Source organism: Rhinoderma darwinii, chromosome 13 (assembly GCF_050947455.1).
Source record: "Rhinoderma darwinii isolate aRhiDar2 chromosome 13, aRhiDar2.hap1, whole genome shotgun sequence".
Classification (NCBI taxonomy): Eukaryota; Metazoa; Chordata; class Amphibia; order Anura; family Rhinodermatidae; genus Rhinoderma; species Rhinoderma darwinii.
In genome coordinates, this window is record NC_134699.1 from 59,819,758 (window position 1) to 59,841,701 (window position 21,944).

Here is a 21,944-nt window from a genome sequence, read left to right on the forward strand (position 1 = left end):
ACCTTCCTGACATGCTCCACGTGGGAGGACCAGTCCTTGGAAAACACCAGTATGTCATCAAGGTACACTACCAGAAAAATCCCCAGGTAATTTCTCAAAATCTCATTTATGAAATTCTGGAAGACCGCAGGGGCATTACACAACCCAAAGGGCATGACGAGGTATTCGAAATGGCCTTCGGGCGTGTTAAACGCAGTCTTCCACTCATCCCCCTCTTTGATGCGAATAAGGTTATACGCCCCCCGTAGATCCAATTTAGAAAACCATTGGGCCCCCTGAACCTGATTAAAGAGATCAGGAATCAAAGGAAGGGGATACTGGTTCCTTACCGTGACCTTATTCAGGCTACGGTAGTCAATGCATGGCCTAAGACCACCATCCTTCTTCCCCACGAAGAAGAAGCCAGCACCTACCGGAGAAGAAGAGGGACGAATGTAACCCTTGGCCAGGGATTCCTGGATATACACTCTCATAGCTTCACGTTCGGGACAAGAAAGATTAAATATCCTACCCTTAGGAAGCTTAGCTCCTGGTACCAATTCGATAGCGCAATCGTATTCTCTATGAGGAGGTAACACTTCAGAGGCCTCCCTAGAGAAAACATCAGCGAAGTCCTGAACAAACTCGGGTAGCGTATTCGCCTCCTTAGGGGGAGAAATAGAATTAACAGAAAAACATGACGTACAACATTCATTACCCCATTTGGTTAGCTCCCCAGTATTCCAGTCAAACGTAGGATTATGCAACTGCAACCAGGGAAGACCTAGCACCAAATCGTACGATAATCCCTGCATCAACAGTACAGAGCATTGCTCCAAATGCATGGAGCCAACAAGGAGTTCAAAAACAGGGGTATGCTGTGTAAAATAACCATTAGCAAGAGGAGTGGCGTCGATACCCACTACCGGGACAGGTTTAGGCAAATCAATAAGAGGCATAGCAAGGGACATAGCAAATTCTACAGACATGATATTAGTAGAGGACCCTGAATCCACGAAAGCACTGCCGGTAGCAGACCTACCACCAAAAGAGACCTGAAAGGGAAGCAAGATCTTAGTACGTTTCATATTTATGGGAAATACCTGTGCGCCCAAGTGACCTCCCCGATGATCACTTAGACGCGGAAGTTCTCTGGTTGCAACCTTACGCTTAGGACAGTTGTTCACTTGATGCTTGTCGTCCCCACAGTAGAAGCAGAGACCATTCTTCCTGCGGAATTCTCTACGTTGTTGGGGGGACACGGAGGCCCCGAGTTGCATAGGTATCTCTGAATCTTTCGGGGAGGAACGAAGCAACGGAGCTTCGGGAGGCATCATGGGGGAGTCGGAGGAGAAAACACATAAACGTTCACGTTGTCGTTCCCTGAGACGTCGGTCAAGTCGTATCGCTAAAGCCATAACCTGGTCTAGGGAGTCAGAAGAGGGATAGCTAACTAGCAGGTCTTTCAGGGCATTCGACAGACCCAACCTAAACTGGCACCTTAAGGCAGGGTCATTCCACCGAGAAGCTACGCACCACTTCCGAAAGTCAGAGCAATACTCCTCAACAGGTCTCTTACCCTGACTTAAGGTCACCAGCTGACTCTCGGCAAAGGCAGTCCTGTCAGTCTCGTCATAAATAAGTCCGAGAGCAGAAAAGAAACAATCAACGGAGGAAAGTTCAGGGGCGTCAGGAGCCAAGGAGAAGGCCCACTCTTGGGGCCCTTCCTGGAGCCGGGACATAATTATACCCACCCGCTGGCTCTCAGAACCTGAGGAATGAGGCTTTAAACGAAAGTAAAGCCTACAACTCTCCCGAAAGGAGAGAAAAGTCCTCCGGTCCCCTGAGAACCGGTCGGGCAACTTGAGGTGGGGTTCAAGAGGTGCGGTGCGGGGAACTACCAGGGTAGCATCAGGCTGGTTGACCCTCTGAGCCAGGGCCTGGACCTGTAGGGAGAGACCCTGCATTTGCTGAGCCAGGGTCTCACGGGGATCCATAGTGGTGTCAGGGACCAGGGGTAGACTAGGTATGGGCTTGTTATTATGTAACGGCAGGGGGTAGGGAGACGGACAAGTGAGCCCTAATCTACCCGCCACTCTGTCCCTGCCTACTTGCAACGACCCGCCCTAGGCGACGGGGTACAACTGGGCGGCGGTCCCTGCGCTCAGTAAGTGCAAGCCAGGAGTGTGCGAGGTACAAAACGAAAAGCAGAAGAGTAGTCGGTAAGCCAGGGTCGGTATGGAGCAGGATCAAAAATAGCAGGAGCTGTAGCTGGGCCAGGAACCACAAGGAAGGAAACAAAAGCAATAACAAGCACCGAGGGACAGGAAGTGCAGGCTTAAATAGACCGAGGGCGGGAGCTAGCTGAGTCTGGCCAGGTTACGATAGGCTCTCCCACTCCTAAGCCTGCCAGCCTGAATGGTGGAAGCAGGAGTCAGTCTCAGGGATGTATTCTCAGGTGCTGACTGATTAGTTCTGGGAGTTAACCCCGCAGTGCCTGGCAGATCCTTTACAACTGCCCCCTATATACAAGAATATAACGACTATAATACTGCTCCTATGTACAAGAATATAACTACTGTAATACTGCCTCTATATACAGGAATATAACTACTATAATACTGCCCCTATATACAGGAATATAACTACTATAATCCTGCCCCTATATACAGGAATATAACTACTATAATACTGCTCCTATATACAAGAATATAACTACTATAATACTGCTCCTATACACAAGAATATAACTACTATAATACTGCCTCCTATGTACAAGAATATAACTACTATAATACTGCCCCTATATACAAGAATATAACTACTATAATACTGCCCCTATATACAAGAATATAACTACTATAATACTGCCCCTATATACAAGAATATAACTATTATAATACTGCCCCTATGTACAAGAATATAACTACTATAATACTGCTCCTATGTACAAGAATATAACTACAATAATACTGCCCCTATATACAAGAATATAACTACTATATTACTGCCCCTATATACAAGAATATAACTATTATAATACTGCCCCTATGTACAAGAATATAACTACTATAATACTGCCCCCTATATACAAGAATATAACTACTATAATACTGCTCCTATATACAAGAATATAACTACTATAATACTGCCATAACTACTATAATACTGCTCTTATATACAAGAATATAACTACTATAATACTGCCCCCTATGTACAAGAATATAACTACTATAATACTGCTCCTATACACAAGAATATAACTACTATAATACTGCCTCCTATGTACAAGAATATAACTACTACCGTGTTTCCCCGATAGTAAGACACCCCCGATTGTAAGACGTATCGGGGGTTTCAGGGGGGTCGGCTAATATAAGCCGTACCCCGAAAGTAAGACATATGTCTTACTTTCGGGGAAACACGGGGGTATTGCCGCCTCCTGCCCACTTCCGCGCCGCCCCCCTCTCCATACGTCTCCATCAGCGGCAGGAGCACGGCTGTTATACACAGCCTGGCTCCTGCTGCAACTGCCGGAATCGAAGCGCGCGCCGATTCCGGCAGTTTAACCCATTAAATGCCGCTGTCAATAGTGACAGCGGCATTTAATGTGTTTGACAGAGGGGGGAGCTCCCTCTGTCACCCGATCGGCGCCCCCGCAAACAAATCGCGGGTCGCCGTCGGGTTTCCATGACAGCCGGGGGTCTAACAAAGACCCCCAGGTCTGCCTTCAGCATCTGCCTGTTAGGCGATGCCGGAGGCATGACCTAATAGGTTGCCTGTCAGTTTTACACTGACAGGCAATAATGCTTCGGTATACTAAGTATACCAAAGCATTATATATGCGATCGGCACATCGCATAGTGAAGTCCCCTGGTGGGACTAAAAAAAAAAATGTAAAACAGTTAAATAAAGTTTGTGAAAAAAAAAAAAAAAAAAATTCGACAATTTTTTTACAATATAAGACATACCCCGAAAGTAAGACATAGTCGGGCTTTTGGGGATAAAAAGAAAGTAAGACACTGTCTTACTTTCGGGGAAACACGGTATAATACTGCCCCTATATACAAGAATATAACTACTATAATACTGCCCCTATATACAAGAATATAACTATTCTAATACTGCTCCTATGTACAAGAATATAACTACTATAATACTGCTCCTATGTACAAGAATATAACTAAAATAATACTGCCCCTATATACAAGAATATAACTACTATATTACTGCCCCTATATACAAGAATATAACTATTATAATACTGCCCCTATGTACAAGAATATAACTACTATAATACTGCCCCCTATATACAAGAATATAACTACTATAATACTGCTCCTATATACAAGAATATAACTACTATAATACTGCCATAACTACTATAATACTGCTCTTATATACAAGAATATAACTACTATAATACTGCTCCTATGTACAAGAATATAACTACTATAATACTGCCCCTATATACAAGAATATAACTACTATAATACTGCCCCTATATACAAGAATATAACTACTATAATACTGCCCCTATATACAAGAATATAACTATTATAATACTGCCCCTATGTACAAGAATATAACTACTATAATACTGCCCCCTATATTCAAGAATATAACTACTATAATACTGCTCCTATATACAAGAATATAACTACTATAATACTGCCATAACTACTATAATACTGCTCTTATATACAAGAATATAACTACTATAATACTGCCCCCTATGTACAAGAATATAACTACTATAATACTGCCTCCTAATATACAAGAATTTAACTACTTTAATACTGCCACCTTTGCATAAGAATATAACTACTACCAATATCTGATCAGTGCTTTACCAGCTATATGTGATAAAAATAATTTTTGCTGCCAACTATATAACACCAGCGGACACTCACGCTATATGGGGGGCGCTGTAGTTACTTACTATCACTGTTTAGTGTACTCATTACTAGTCTCTCTAGTGCCACCTATCGACCAGCTGAATCTCTAAAAGGAGAACTAGTACCTCCAAGCGCTGCCTCAAAGGCATTTCATCCAGCCATCCAGTACTCTGTACTGACAACTCCAAAATAACGGTCTCAGATTGGCTGATATTCCTAGTCGTGTTTGGAGGCTTTTTAACCCCTTCCCTACATTTGACGTATCCATACGCCAAAGTCGGGTAGGGGAAGGATGGAACGGGCTCACGGAGTCATGTCATATATATATATATATATATATATATATATATATATATATGTGTAGCTATCTATAAGGAGAGAGTTTTCTTCCTTCTGAGGGAGAGCTAATTTGCATTTTTTTTTTATCCCAGGGAGCATTGCCTGTAAAACACTCTACACCAGCTGGATCTCCACAATGGGAATCGGCTCCCAACCCCCAGAGTGTTTAGTATTTTGTAATAATGGAACTAATATTAAATATACCGCCCGTATGAATAGTTAATAACCTATTATTTTTTTTTTCCAAATACTTTTTTGTCTTTCTATTATATATTTATGGTTAACTATTTATATAGCACCAACATATTCTGTAGCGCAGTACACCGACTGTATTTCAATGCCCTATATCATAAGTGTGTCGGCTAATTTCCTCAGAAACCAACTAACCTATCGATGTTTTCGGGTTTTTCATATGTCTGTTCACTGTTTTGCAGGGAGATGTTTGGATCTGTATGGAACTTATGGATACATCACTGGACAAATTCTACAAGGACGTGATAGACAAAGGCTTGACAATCCCGGAAGATATCCTGGGCAAAATAGCAGTTTCTGTAAGTGACCATGAGCAGTGGGGATCAAGGTTATATCGGGATATCCTATACATAAGCCTGACTTGTAGAAAGTATTAGGGACCGGTTCTTCAATCCGTAAAAGGAAAACTACCGTCCCGCAAGGCGGAGTGTGCGATGAGGCGCTTTTTCGTTGCTTTTTGATAACACTGCTGTCGTATGAGCCATATTGATCCTCCTGATATGCCAATGTACATTAATACATTCTATATATGCCCTCATTTAAAGGGGACTGCCCTGATTTCTGTTTCTCCTGCAGATTGTCAGAGCATTAGAACATCTACATAGTAAACTCTCTGTGATCCATAGAGGTAAGTGGACCCCTTTATGTGTGTTCTCCACGTTTATTGTATTCAGTGGAAATTTGTTTTTTCTTTTTTTGTATTTCCGAGCGACTTGTTTGTCCTGTGTAATGTATGCGTCCACAACCAGGACGTAAAGATAATTCTACAGATATCGTGCTCTGATAGCGTCAGTGGTTAAAAGTTACAACTAGTGGAAATCTATTCCATCCAATGGAAAACTTATGGGAGATTTTTAACTTTTTCTTTCCCCCCTGGGTTTATGTGAATAAAGCTTTAAGAGGTTTCCCTTCCACAGGATATGCTATAAATGTATGATCGATACAGGTCCGACCTCTGTGACCTGCACCTATGTCTAGAACGGGGGGCCCCCTAACCGTGTCCTGCCTTCTGTCGCTATGCTACGCCGTCTCTGTATCTTCCATTCACTTCTATGGGAGTTTTGAAAACACTGTAGCAAAACGCGCTTGGCTGTTTTCAGAAAACCCATCCACCTCGTAACCCCGTGACCGTAGACCAGCGGCAGAAAGTTTGACGGGGTCAGGAGTCCCCAAACTAAAGATCAATGCGGATCCCAGAGTTGGGACTTGAATCTATCAGACAAGTTCTATCCTGCGTTCTACCCCCTTTCAAGCATTGGTACGTGCTGGTACTTCCTGGTGCAGGGGGAGAAGTATGGAGCGGACTCACACGCTGCGCGCGCTCCATACGCTGAGGGTGTCAGCTACACGAACTGCTCGGAACAGCGATCGTGCTGTTCCTTGCCGTTTAACCACTTAGATGCCGCAGTTGATCGTGACGGAGGCATCTAAGCTGTTAGAAAGAGGAGGATTCAATTCCCTGGGGGGACTAAAGTTTTTTTTTTTTTTTAAAAAGGTAAATAAAGTTTTCAGTAGTGGAAAAAAATATTAAAAGTAAAAAAAACAAACTTTTCCCATTTTTTTTTTCTCCCTCTAAAGTAATGTAAAAAATAAACAAAATTGGTATCACCGCGTCTGAACTTTTACAATCTATCATTGTTTAACTCGCACAGTGAACGGCGTGAAAAAAAGCATGAAACCGTCAAAAAGTCGCATGTACCAATAAAAACTACAGCTGGTCCCGCAAAAAATAAGCCCTCACAACATTCAATCGATAAAAAAATTAAAACGTTATGTTTTTCAGAGTATAGTGAAACAAAACGTCTTTTTTTTTTTTTTGTAAAAGTAGTAAAATATAAAAAAAACTTAATGGACCATTAGCCCCCCCTCCCCCCCAAAAAATGAGTAACTCCTTTTTTTTCCCCAATTCCACCCCACAGAAATTTTTCCCGTTTCCCAGTACATTATATTATATGGTACCAATAAAAACGACAACTCGTTCTTCAAAAAACAAGCCCTTACACCGCTCTATTGACGGGAAAATAAAACTTTATGGCTCATGGAAGGCGGGGAGTGAAAAACGGAAAATAATGTCTGACTGTGAGGGGTTAATCATTGTATAATGAAGAGTTCTGCAACTTTCTAATAACGTTTTTTCAAGATCTCCATTTGCTGTCGAATGGAAACATAATTTTCATTTGGAGTCTTGAAATCTCGCAGGTACTAAATACTTCTCACAGCTGATGGTTTGCTACAATTTTATCCCGTCTAGACAGTCATCTGTGAGTTAAACAGGCTGGATGATACATTTTAGCTGCACTGATACATTGTTGCAAACTATCAGGACAGGACAGGAGAGAGATTTGTTCTGTTGATGCAGTTTAGCTTAGGCTCTGTTCACATCTGGGTTGGGGTCCCCCGTCCGAACGGGACACTGAGCGGACACAAACTGACGCCGAGTTTCCGTCCCCATCACCATTGATTTCAATGGTGACGGAGATGGTGCCCCTGGTTTCCGTCGGTGTCCGTTTGTGTCTGGTCAGGGTCCCGTTCTGACGGAAACCTCCGACGGAACGTCAGAACGGGACCCCAACGCAGATGTGAACAGAGCCTTACAGAGTATTTTCTTGAATTGTGAAGATATTTGCTAAGGACTAGTTTTTGGGTCCTGGATGTAAAGAAAGATGTTGCTATTCACTGACAGCAAGCAAAAATCTTGAAAATGTGAAGAATAAATATGCAAAGCATATTAGAAAGTTGTGGAACTTTTTATCTTGATCATTATTAGGCTTTAATTACATAAACTGGAAAACATTTCTTTTTTTTCTCCTCTTTCCCATCTTTCTCCTCAAATTTATGTGGCCCATGGGACCATAATTCCTATTATTGCATGGGTTATCTCAACATTGAAGCCGCAGCATAACACTGCCTGTAAAGCCTAAATCTGCCATCCTCATGACAACACTTCCTGTCAGAGCTCTGGCCTTGTTCAGCCTTATAAGGATTTTGTGTGGATCCACATCAACGTTCATACATATCTGCTGCTATTCAAGTCAGTTAGAGAGTGAACATTGGTGATTAGGATCCACATAATGTCCCTAGACAAGAAGTGTTGTCATGAGGACATAGGTGTACAGAAGATTCGAGTCCTGATCCAAACGTAAGAAATGTTTGATATAGATCTATTGTACAATTTTCAGATGTGAAACCCTCCAATGTCCTCATCAACAAGCAGGGTCAAGTGAAGATGTGCGATTTTGGAATCAGTGGATACTTAGTTGACTCCGTAGCCAAAACAATGGATGCCGGTTGTAAACCATACATGGCAGTAAGTGTACAGATCTGGTGAAAAAGGGTAATTCTGATAAATACCATTCATTGGCCAATCCTACTCCCTTCTCTGCGATACCCCATACAGCATTTAACCCAACAGCAATTGAAATGGGATGAGTTGCAGTACCAGAGTCGGCCACACAAACTTATATGGTGCTGTGCCGCTTAGCATTTGCATTCTTTTTGCTTTGCTGATCGGTAGGGGTTTATGGGGTCGGCCTATCTTTTAAAGGGGGGGGGGGGGCTGCCTAGTCTGTCCAGCTAAATTAAATAGCAGAGCTGTCCATGGTATGCAAGTGGCTTTACTTTTATTCATATCCACAGGAGATTTAGTTGGGGGGTCATTAATGTCTGAGGAGCTTCCGGGATATTTGCATTTGTAGGTGGGACTGATATACGCCCGGTCCTCCATAGGTGTTTAGTTTACTCTTTAGGGGTGTCATGTAAATTATCCTAGTTAAAGTGCACATTTCATAAGAGTGGTTCTTTTTAAAGAGCGCCCCCCTATAATAAAAAAAGAAAAAAAATTCTAGTTGTCACCCAGCTTTTTAGTTCTGCAACGCTACCTTCTGCTCCCTTATCACTGCACAGATATTACATTCCAGATCCTAGGAAAGCTGGGTGACTACCTGTCTGGTAGCTGTATTGGCAGCCATATTGTTACCCTACTTTCCCAGAAACTAGAAGGGGACTAGGGATGCACAATGCATCGAAACTTCGATACTGTGCATCCCCAAACGGTTCGACACCGTTGTTTCATGTATTTCGATACTAAGCTGTGTGGCCGCGCAGTTAAGTATAGTAACATATGAATGTATGAGAGCGCGGCTGCAGCTGTGTAATACAGAGTCCTGACAACAAGTGCGCGCCATAAGGATGATGTGATGCGGCCAGCGCTGCAGTAATGAGCGGCGGCACTGAAGACAGCACTGCAAAATACCCCGGTGTTCTGTCTTCGGTGCATGTGCCGCCGCTTATTAGTGCAGTGCCGGCCGCATTGCATCTTGCTGACCGACCGCGCACACACCTAATGTCAGGAGCGGGGCAATGGCTGTATTACACAGCCGCAGCCCCGCTCTCATACATTCATGTATTACTATAGCCCCGCTCTACAACGGCGGCGATCAGAGAAACCTCATCTCCGCCGCTATTCTCCTGAATGAATGTTGCAGTCCGCTTTGATCGCAGCAGCGGAAAATGAGAAGGGGGGATGCCCTCTGGATCGCATCACAGGGAATTCCTGTGACCTGATCGAGGGCCATACTATATATGGCCAGACAGCCCAGGGTCCATTGAAGGACCCCAGGGCTGTCTTACCATATTTCCTGTTGTTAGGGCATGCTTAGGTATGTCCTAACAACTGCCGGTGTACTATCACTATATAGATATATGCCTGTGTACTATCCGTATATACATATATGCCAGTACATTAAAGTTTAAAAATAAAGTAAAAACATAAAGTAATATTACATTTAAAAAAAATACACACGCCTTTCTTTACCATAAACATTAAAATAAGTCTTAATACATAAAATATACACATATTCGGTATTGGCGCGGCCGTAATAACCTGCACAATAATTTTTTTGCGCCATTTATGATGTGTACACTGTAAATAAAATAAATAAAGAAAACCTTTCTTTCACTTATTAATGTGAGGCACGAGGTGTGATAAATTTAACCTCCATGTGCCTCACATTAATAGTAATTAACCCCATCATGTACCTCACACATTAACCCATTATGACTGAGAAACATGATGGGGTTAATTACTATTAATGTGAGGCACGTGGAGGTTAAATTCATCATCACACCTCGCGCCTCGCATCAGAAGATGGAAGAACTTTTTTTATAATTATTACTGTTGGCAAAGTATCGAAATCGCAATACTAAACGAAGTATCGGTATCGAAGTCCCAATTCTGGTATCGTGACATCCCTAAAGGGGACTAAATATAATTTTTATCAACCCGACCAAAGAGAATGACCAAGAACTGGTGGGAAATGCTGTGTGCGTTTCTAAGGCTGGGTTCACACGACCTATTTTCAGACGTAAACGAGGCGTATTATGCCTCGTTTTACGCCTGAAAATAGGGCTACAATACGTCGGCAAACATCTGTCCATTCATTTGAATGGGTTTGCTGACGTACTGTGCAGACGACCTGTCATTTACGCGTCGTCGTTTGACAGCTGTCAAACGACGACGCGTAAATGGACTGCCTCGGCAAAGAAGTGCAGGACACTTCTTTGCCACGTAATTTGAGCTGTTCTTCATTGAACTCAATCAAGCACAGCTCAAGATTTACGAGCGTCTCAGACGCCTCGTAAATTACGAGGAGGAGCATTTACGTGTGAAACGAGGCAGCTGTTAACAGTCTGTCTTTTCAAACGTAAATGCCTCTCATCGTGTGAACATACCCTTAGGAACTCCGTTTGTGGATATTTGAGTGGTATTATAATGACCCTTGCTCTCCTTTTTATACAGCCTGAAAGAATAAACCCAGAGCTAAATCAGAAAGGATACAGTGTCAAATCTGACATATGGAGTCTGGGGATTACTTTGGTAAGTTTTTGCTTAACAATCTGACTCTTACTTGCCCACGCAGCAAAGGGGAAAGAGTGAGTCTCATAAACCATAAGGTCCCCATGACAACACTGCACGTGTCCAGGATTATTAAAACATGGCTGCTTTCTTCCACCACCACAGGTTGTGTGTGGTATTGCAATATTTCATTCATTCTTTGGCGCTAGGGGATTTGGAAACCATAGGAAATGCCCTTCAGCGAGTATAAGGTCACAGTTCCAGTTTCTCACCACACGGTGGCAGCAGAGTCAAGCAGTTGTCTATTTTCCTGCCTCTCGTCCTTGATGTCCCTGTCTTGTCTCCTCTTTAGATTGAGCTGGCCATCCTGCGGTTTCCTTATGACTCCTGGGGAACTCCTTTCCAGCAACTCAAACAGGTGGTGGAGGAGCCGTCTCCACAGTTGCCTGCGGATAAGTTTTCTGCAGATTTTGTTGACTTTACCTCAAAGTGGTGAGTGATGATAGGAGTTGTTGATTTTATAGAAGTCGCTTTAAATGGAGAACAGAGAACTGAAGTCGCAAGAGCAAAGAATGCTTGTAGGAGTCCCATGGGAGTCCCCGACTGGTCATGTGCAGCTTTTTATCCAATCGCATAAGAAGAGTTGCATATTTTTCACGTGATCGGCTAAAAATTTGCGGATGACAAGTAGAGCGGGATTCCTGTTTGCTTTTGGAGCAGGAAAGATCTGGGGGGTCTCTAATCCCACTGTGTCCTCTTCATTGTTTACCGTGGACACAGCGCCGAACATTTAGTAGTGGCGCACAGCCACTACTAAATGTTCGGCGCTGTGTCCACGCTAAACAATGAAGAGGACACAGTGGGATTAGAGACCCCCAGATCTTTGTATTGCAGCTCAGTATTGCAGTTCAGTCCCATTCACTTGCCATCATACAACGGTACTGTTTCGGCCCTGCAGATAGTCGCCTCGTGGGCATCTTACAGATGGCCTTTTAACGTTTAAATAATAGGCACTACTACAGCGCTCCGATTAGGATGTGTCTCAAACGAGTTGCCCTCTAGGAGCTGCTTTAGGGGCTGCTTCATCTACAGTTTTAGTTAGGAAAATCTGATTAATAAAGCCGGTAGAGGAAAGTGGTTTTAGTGCTGTCATGGCTCTGTGCCCCTTCTCTGCCCTTATATCTAGACAGACTGCTGCATACCCCAGCAACCACACGGTGTCCAATAATTCGGCTGTTCAGCTCATAGACCTGCTGACAGGAGATGGGGTGGCCGTGCTTTATTATTCAGATATATGTGTTTCGATCCTAAATTAGCGGACGCTTTTTAGCGATGGTTTAATGGTCCTAAATGTATTTATTGTGCTACCAAATATTTTTTTGTGCCGTGTTTTTTTTCTTTTGTGCCACATAGGGATGTTTTTAATACCTTTTTCATTTTAGAGAAATATATTTTTTTTTTAGTTTTAATAGAAAAAAGTTAAAGAAAAAGTAAATCTATGTGTGTTATCTAAAAAATTGGACACGTTCGGATTGATGAAAAAAAAAAAGAGCCATTGCTCAACTCAAGGATCCCCGTCGTTCCAGCACCGCCGCTTTTGTTCCTCTCCGCCGCTGTGTATTGACATGGCCTCAGCAATAATGTGCAGTGATGACGTGCCCGTATACCGACATGATCGCTGCAGCCAATCACTGGTCTCAGTGGGTATACGGTACAGAATGGCCAAGACCAGTGCTTGGCTGCATTGATCACGTTGATATACGGGGAGGAACAGAACAGCTTTTATTGGCTAATTTTTTTAAATAACTCCGAAAACCCCTTTTAATTTTTAAATATGCAAATTCACACTAAAATATTTAATGTGTTTCCTATTTTGATAGATGATCTGTATAGTCTTGGGTGAACAGGGGTGGCTATGGTTACAGTTCGGGTTGGCCTACGACAGAAGACAGTTGGTGGTCGTTGAAGGGTTAAATATAGATGAGGACCCTCTAGTAACTGAGAAGTTGGTGCGGATATGGCCACAATTTGGCACTACTAGGGGATCATATGTGGTGCCAATGTGGTGCCAATACTGCGGACACGTAATAGGGTTAATACTGTAAATATGAGCAATGTGTTTACCACTAAGTAGGAGCAGGAAAAGTATATCCGGCAGTTTCCCCTTCGGTTTCAGGAATCCCATAGGCCAGCTCACGTTTTACTGGTTATGTCTGATGCAGCTTGTCTTGCTATTGTCTGTCTGGAAAGTTTCCCCAAGATCACGGGGCCGGAAGCAATCACAGGAAGCGTCCTGACTAAGGATGGGTAACATTATTCCAGCAGCAAGGAGAGGCGAGGCTGTGCAGTGACGGATGTGGCGCGCTCTGACACGGACACTTGTTGCTGTCCAGCTGCTGATATGTGTTGTCATTGGGTGTGAACACTCATTACGTTTTTTTGTTTTCAAACCCATTTGCATTCGTTATTGGAGATTTAGGCGTCTTAATAATTAAGAGGAAAGGGAATCTTAAACGCTCCTGCGATCCGTCTCTGGAGACGTCATTAATACATGTGACCATATAAAGGTTAATGGTCAAAAGAAATGTGATGGGGCTGCCCACCCCACCTCTGGGACCCAGACCCCATTTGACCCCCTATAGTAGCCACATGTGGCCGTGCATGCCTTTGGCTCGTCACATCGACCTGTGTGGAATGGGGGAGCACCCGCCAGTTCTCCGGGGTGGAGGCGCTCTTGTTTCCCAATATGGTGGACACTCTATGGTGCATGTCCCCTATGTGCCCTTTTTTTAATCTGGCCCTGCCACAAGCTGTTCCGCAGTTTAGCGAGTACTACATTCATCTCATTAGGAACAAGGAGCTTTGGTTTGACCTACGTCCGTGACCATATCGGTGCAAGAAAGATAATTTACTGATAAATCTCTTTATAAACTTTTTGTTCTGTCCACAGCTTGAAGAAAAATTCCAAAGAGCGTCCGACTTACGCAGAGCTTATGGTAAGTATGGATGTTAACCATTTATTGTCTTTTTTTTTAAGGGATTATCCCAAAATGAAGTTTGTTTTGTGTCTACAGATCCTAATCCGATTTGTGTCTCCATGGTTACAGACTACAAACAAATCCTGAGTAGTCCGACCCTATAGTCATTCTCCCTTTTATCTGTCTACTACCTACTCCTTACTAATATCTATTCAGTGTTCAGGCTGATTTTGTTTGTAGTCTGTAACCATGGAGACACATCTGTATAGGTAGGTTATTTTTAATCCAAAATTTTAAGCAACTTTTGAAATCATTTTATTTTTCTTATATGCATTTGTGGAGATATTTAATTTACAGAAAACCAGAGAATCCCTCTAAAGCAGACCTGTCAGCTCTCCCCCACGTTATCTGTCGTTCCTCTGTTATTCCTCCTGGAAATGTATGTATAAAATAACACTTGGACGTTACTGGTTCCTGTTAGTAGGGTGTGTCCCTACACAGAACGGAGTGTTACTGTGTAAGGATATGCCCCATTCACATGAGGAATGGAATGGTAAGGCAACATTTCCAGGAGGAACAACAACACAACACAGAGTTCTAAAACAAAAAATAGGCTTTGAGGGGAGCTGTCAGATCTTTTTTTAAATCATAGCTTTTATTTTTGGGAAACAAATTTGTAACACTTTTATGCATCTACCCTGCAGCAACACCCGTTCTTTATGCTGCATGCATCCAAGAACACTGATGTGGCGTCCTTCGTCAAACTCATTCTGGGAGAATAAATGGACACGAGTGACCCCCTCTCTCATCCAACGCATGGACTTCTCTTCCTACAGGACATGGGGCGGCTTTAATATGGCTGCTTAAATACCCATAGAAATGCATCATGGGACTGGGAAAACTGGACTCCATATTGTTTCTGTTGGCCTTTTAATGCAAACGTCTAACCCCTGTTCTGCCACAGCAGCCTCTCTGGCAGTGCAGGAGTTTCACTGATGCGTCTTACCGGAATGGGATATTTTTTAATATTTTTTTTTCTTCACCCATTTGCTGCCGTATGGGTTTATAGCAATTTAGGTTTCATATCCTAGGCATTTTTGTTTTGGTTCTAGGTGCTACTAGTTTTTTTTTTGTCATAATATTTAAGTTCTGTATTTTGATTCTAGTCTGTGTTTGAGAGGAAGAGTGTGTGATCTGGGTGAAGTATGGTGGCAAATATTTATAGGGTTTTGCTGGTGAAAGGGTGAATTTTTTTTATTTTTATTTTTTTTATATTTAATTTCCCCTCCACCCCACATTTTTTTTTTAAACAATGATTCTGGAGTGGCTGTGTGAAAAAATGTCATCCTCCTATATAATATATATATTATTTTTTTTTTGTTTTTAATCTAATGTGTTTAATTTTAATGCCAAGTAGTTAGATTGACATAATGATGATTTTATGCTGGCCGATCGGAGGCAAGACGAGTCATTGCTGACTACATGGTCTCAGTAGTGGCTGAATTGAAAAGCTAAAAATACACTAGAATAATGCTGTCTGAGGTTATCGTAACCCAGTTAATGGAGGACTGTTTTGAGACGTGATTTAAAGCGGAATTTCTGCGTGTATACTACTTCAGAGGAAATCTGTCCTATGAAATCATCATACTGGGGCGGGTTTATTTTTTGTATTGGTATGTGACTGGCACTAAAGGCCAAACCATTACCCTCTGTGTACAATTTACTCCTCAGGATGTATAGGAATAGTCCATGTGTCGCTGAAGGGACCCTCGTGTGGACATAGGGGCTTGCAATGCATTGGGTCGCCAGTATGGCCGCCAAGAGTGATGGATGAGTTTTTAAAGTCTGAATCTAAACTTTTTAGTTTTTTTTTTTTTTTTTTTTTTTTAGTTAAATCTGTTTTTATTAAATACAGCAAAGGAAAAACAGGGATAACTTTTTTTAGTCTTCAATCAACATAATTATTATTTTATTTTTATTTTTAAATGAAATAAAAAAAATCAATTCTGGTCCTCCAAAATGAATTGAAAGTATTCCTTATTTGCCATATTTTGAGTGCAACTCTTCCTAATTTTCCTTTTTTTTAATCAAATTATTTTTATCTTTCATTTTATGCAGCAACACACAATTTATTGTAAAACCTTTTTAATTTTTGTTTCCCATGATATTTAGGTGCAATTCTTCCTCATTTCCTTATTTGATCAAATTAAAATTTTCTTAATTTATGCAGCAACACAATTACTGTAAAAAAAAAATAATTTTGGGTGCAATTCTTCCTAATTTCTTTCCTAGATCAAATTACTATTTTCTTGAAATTTGTGCAGCAACACACAATTACTGTAAACTGTAATATTTTTATTTTGTTAATGTTTTGCCTATTTTTCTTTGGCCCGGACCTCTGCCCCTTTTTATGTTTTTTTTTTTATATTTTTTTTTTTTATATTTTTTTTTTTTTTTCTCCCTATTAGAGCGCCATATAATGCATTGCAAGGGGTAACTGGGGTCATGGTATCCATGACAAATAGTAATGTTTTCTATTACTGAAGGGCTTGTTTAAATAGGTCATGATCGTTCCGGCCATGAAATGTTGTATGGATCTTCTAGTGGTGAATACTGCAGGGTTGTGCCATGTCAGAAATAAAAAATAAAAAAAAAACAAATATACACAACGGGAAATAATGAGCTTTTATTTCCAATCCAATAAAATGTCTTGCATATCAATTATATTTTTTAATGTCAAACCAAGTCTGTGTCTTTTGTGCCTTTTTTATGCGTATGTGTTTTTGGTTTTTTTTGGGTTATTCTTTAGAATGAGTCGCCCTATAGTATGATTGAATGGTATATAGCCCGAAAATAGCTGCCACCAATTTATACAGGTTATGGGTTTGCACTAGAAAGCTGGTAGAATCCAATTAGAGCGGGACCAGACATTGCGTTGTAGGGTCATACACACGGTGGTCAGACTGCAAAAACTTAATATGATACCTGCCATGTTAATACACCCTAACATACAACGGAGTCTCCGGAGCCACAATAAGGAACAGCTGCCATCCTGGAGCATAGAAGTCGATGCCACAGTAAATTTTACTACATACCCTCTATTATCCTGGCGCCGCTGTAGTCCAAACCAACCCTGGGGATATCCTCAAGACAATCTCCGCTGTAATTCCCCGAATTGCTCTAAGCCGTAGAGTTCACCTAAGACTCTGCCCTACATCAGTCACAGTGCCTATACCTTGGTGCCACCTTATAGCTATTCCCCCACTGATGTGCCCATGAAAAAGTGTAGGCCAGCTACTAGTGCCAACTGAGTAATTGCATCAGCACAGATTTGCCCATATCATAGTGCCCTCTACAAAGGATTACCCATATTGTGCCAGCCACATATCAGTGGCCATATATAGCTTAAACTAAAAGCACAAAAGTAAAAACCGCAGTGCCCATAAAAGTGTGCCAGCCAGAGCAGTGCACAAAGTAATGTGCCAGCCATAGTGCTCTTATAAGACAACATGCCTTCCATGGTGGTGTGCTCTCCCTACGTCTCGATTTAATACACATTCAGCGGGCATTTAGATGTATCCTTAGATATCTTCCTCTGACAGATCAGCACTGGAGGAGACCAGCATAGATGGGTTACGTTATGAAACTGTGCCAAAAACCCAGGACTCCCCTACTTGTTTGGCATTTTCTGGGTAGTCGGGAGCCGCATGGAAGAGGCCTATTTGGATTCAAAGAGACATTGTTTGCGCCCTGGCTGTAGACCGGGGTAATGTGTGTATGAAAAGCACCAAAATCTAGAACAAATAAGGTCTGTGATACCAGAGCATCTTATTCTCTGATTCCCTGTAAGCATACATTTTATAGATTGCAATGACTTTCCTTCCTCTTGAAAATTCTCTGGATTTGTTTTAAAAAAAAAAAAAAAAATTACATTTTTTGCTTATCGCTTATTTCCGGAACACCCGTTTTTTTTTGTTTTTTTTTAAAAGGAAGGTTAATAATACATCTGGACATCTGATTTACGATGAGATCCAATATTTCCCTGTATTTATAGAAGCTCTTTCTGACTCGTCCATGAGTAAGCGGAGCGCCCCCTTTCTGGCATTTTAAGAGATTCCGCTCTTTTTATGTGTTTATTACCTTTTTACACTAGTTCGCAACAAGAAATGTCAGCGACGACTCTGTCCAGATGAAATAAAGACGTATTTGCACATTTCTTGCTCATGACTACAAAGACTTTTTCACATGAGTAAATATTTATTTTTCTAGTCTGGATTTAGGTTTTCTTGTCAGACGTCTGCAGTTTATCAGGATCTTTTTGGCAAAGATGCACTTTTTGATTTCTTGGATTCTAGTTTTCCATGTAAAACGCTGCTAACCTGTCTAATGTACATTGTGGAGGTCGTCTTTACCGGGTGTTGGGAAAATTTAATTAAAATGGAACTCCACATAAAATTCAAAAAGTCCAGAGATGCAAAAACTTTTCACCTTCCATATCCTCAGTTGCAGTTCTCTTTTGGCCATTCTTTTCACATGGCTGTAATGCAGTTGTACAAGAGCGTAGCTGTAGTGATCCACAGGTTGCAGTCGCATGGTGTCCTCTGGGCCCCTGTGCCACATCCGAAGACCTGGCACGTGGTTTGTGGGGACCCTGGAGCTTCATGTTGCATGTTTGTGGCTGTATTTTAGCATCAATATATACAGCGTGAACGCCCGCACCTCCTTCAGTTGTACTAATGGGAACTTGCCTATGGTGATCTAAGGTCAATTCAGTAGAACTGCGGATGTGGGGAGATGTCTTAGTGTTGCGACCATAATTTGGCCATATGGAGTCGGCCTTATTCCAAGTTTTGGAGTGCTAATGACCTGCTTTAATAGAGCATGTTTTTCAGCTTTTGAGGCCATTCATTCAAAGGGGGGGGGGGGGAGAGAGATACTTTCACGGGGTCAACCCACAACCATTTTGAATTGTCCAGCCAAGGTCAGAACTTAAAGTTACTTGCCAGTGGGGCATTGAAGGATAAAAATTGTTACAAAAAATTAGCATGGGGATCTCGGTGTTGATTATTGGGCATGAAGGTGAAGCATCTAGCTATTGGAACAGCCATCCATCATGGCCTTAGATGGCTGACTGGGAGCAGTGATGCCATACCAACATCCAGCATGTGAAACCGCTCTCATAAATGGCATAATTTTTTTTTACAATTTCCATAGTATTTTGGATCGGCATCCTGCTCATTTCGATTTTTCCAAATTGAAGTCGTTCACACAATCAGCCGGAACCTGTTTGCAATTAGTTTTTTTGTATTACTAACGTTAGAAAGGAAGGGAAGTTTGTTAGAGTTCTCGATTTTAAAACTTGCAACGATGTGACTTCATTGTTTTCCAATGTCCGTAGTGTTTTTGTAAGCTCACAATTGGCGTGAAGAGGGAAGGCGGCATCAACCACCCTAACAAAATCCCAAAAACAGAAATAACTTGGAAAATCTCTTCTTAGCCACGTGATGATGTGATAAAAGGAAATAATAGGAATCATTTTCCAGGACGTTCAAAAATACTGTGTCTCAACGTGGTCATCCTTTGATGTATGCTTCGACGCATTGGGACTTCCTATGTGATCTTTGTATGAGATTTTTGAAGAACTTCTTCTCCAGAACGTGATTAGGTTTCATAAGCAAAGATGTCTCGAAGAATCACAGTTTCTGGTCTAATCTCGCTTAACTAGTTTTTAATCCTCAACCCTTTTTTAGAACACCATCGTTCTATATGGCAAAATTTTGGGAACATTGCAAGATATGAGATATTTTTGGATACTCCTTCAGCCACTTGAATATTAAGATGATACATAGTTGTTACTGGGATAAGCCACTTTTTATGAATGTTTCCACCTTTTTATAAGGATATCTAATCCTGGTGGACCAGCCTTTAGGTTGCAGTAGCTTGAATCGGCATATACACTATATAGCCAAAGGTATGTGTTCACCTTGCCCTCACACCTATATGAGCTTGTTGGACGTCATTCCGAAACCATGGGGGTTATATGGAGTTGGCCTCTTTTGCGTATATTAGAGCCTACACCGTTCTGTAAAGGCTTTCCAGAAGTGGAGGTGTGTTTGGGAATTTGTGCCCATTCTGCCATAAAATAAAATTTCTCCGCTTAGGCATTGATGTTGAATGAGAAGGTCTGGCTCGCAAAAGTGTTCGATGGGGTAGGGATCATGGCTTTGTGCAGTCATGATGCTATAGAAATTGTGGCATGCAAAATGTGTTTTCATGATAAGACATATCTCTTTTTGTTTTTGTTGTTATCCATGGAATTCTAAAAAATCTTTGAGAAAACCAAAAATGTGGATCTTTGACCAAAACCAGATGGATTTTCCACTTGATGCACCAATAACCAGACTAAGGGTTTACCTAATTTTAGAGATGTTATGGTAACACCTAGCTCGTTGAAACAGATAATAGGGAAAAATGTGGAAACCAAGCCGTACGATGACTGTAGACCAGCACAGGAATCATGAACACGTCACTGAGAAGCCCAAACAGACATTCTGGAGAATAAGTAATTCTGTATCCATGGAGGCCTCTTAGAGTTACTTTGTCATGGGGCAGATACCTGATGCCCCTAAAGCTATGGTTTCCTGTGGCTAAAGCCTAATTTTGCAACAGCTGGAGAGCCACACGATGGAGACCACTGTTCTAAAGCATTAAATTATGGGGGGGGGGGGTATAAGGGAAATTCCTGTCTATCAATGGCTTTGGAGGGCTGTTGGTGGAGCACTTCCAATAGGGTGCTCAATCTTCTGCCCAGCACTGAGCCAAAGGGTGTCAGGGCGTACTCGGAGTTGTACTTTTGCAACAGCTGGAGAACCACAGTTTGGAGACCACTGTGTTAAAGCATTAAACTAGTGGGGACTATGGAGAAAGAGGTCCTGCCTCTTAATGGCTTTGGTCCAATTGGAGTGCTGTTGGTGGAGCACTTCCGATAGTGGGCTCAGTCTAATGCACTGCCCAGCAGTCCAATTCAGATGCATGATGGTAGGAGCTTATAGTACACTTGAACTATGTTTCAGGGAGCTGTACAGCAGGAGCCCTTAGTGCCAGCTACATTGACGCCATCATATAGTGGGCACTATGGGGAAGAGCATTCTAGAGTGCCGATTGGACCAGAGCTCCTCTAGCTGCACCACCCAACTGTCCAATTTACTCTGGGTGCTGTGCCTGCTAATTTGATGCAACAGGGGTATCATCCAGATGTTTCATGCTAGGTTCACTTTTCTCAGCTGTCTCTATTTTCTACGTAGTTTATTACCTAACACCATCAACTTTATTTAAGGCTGGGTTCACACGACCTATTTTCAGGCGTAAACGAGGTGTATTCTGCCTCGATTTACGCCTGAAAATACGGCTCCAATACGTCGGCAAACATCTGCCCATTCATTTGAATGGGTTTGCCGACGTACTGTGCAGACGACCTGTAATTTACGCGTCGTCGTTTGACAGCTGTCAAACGACGACGCGTAAATTGACTGCCTCGGCAAAGAAGTGCAGGGCACTTCTTTGCAACGTAATTTGAGCCGTTCTTCATTGAACTCAATGAAGAGCAGCTCAAGATTTACGAGCGTCCCAGACGCCTCGCATAAT

The 21,944-nt window shown here is 42.0% G+C and overlaps 1 protein-coding gene across 2 annotated transcripts in view; it reads left to right on the plus strand.

Moving 5' to 3' along the window:
* Window positions 1-17,045, plus strand: part of MAP2K6 (mitogen-activated protein kinase kinase 6) — a 41,688-nt gene extending 24,643 nt beyond the window's left edge. For both annotated transcript variants that reach the window (XM_075845156.1, XM_075845157.1), the window contains 7 exons: window positions 5,651-5,767; window positions 6,045-6,096; window positions 8,648-8,775; window positions 11,266-11,343; window positions 11,675-11,814; window positions 14,273-14,318; window positions 15,005-17,045. In XM_075845156.1, coding sequence (XP_075701271.1) covers window positions 5,651-5,767; window positions 6,045-6,096; window positions 8,648-8,775; window positions 11,266-11,343; window positions 11,675-11,814; window positions 14,273-14,318; window positions 15,005-15,082 — 639 coding nt within the window. In that variant the 3' untranslated portion in view covers window positions 15,083-17,045. The remainder of the gene's footprint in view (window positions 1-5,650; window positions 5,768-6,044; window positions 6,097-8,647; window positions 8,776-11,265; window positions 11,344-11,674; window positions 11,815-14,272; window positions 14,319-15,004) is intronic.
* Window positions 17,046-21,944: the final 4,899 nt, after the last annotated feature.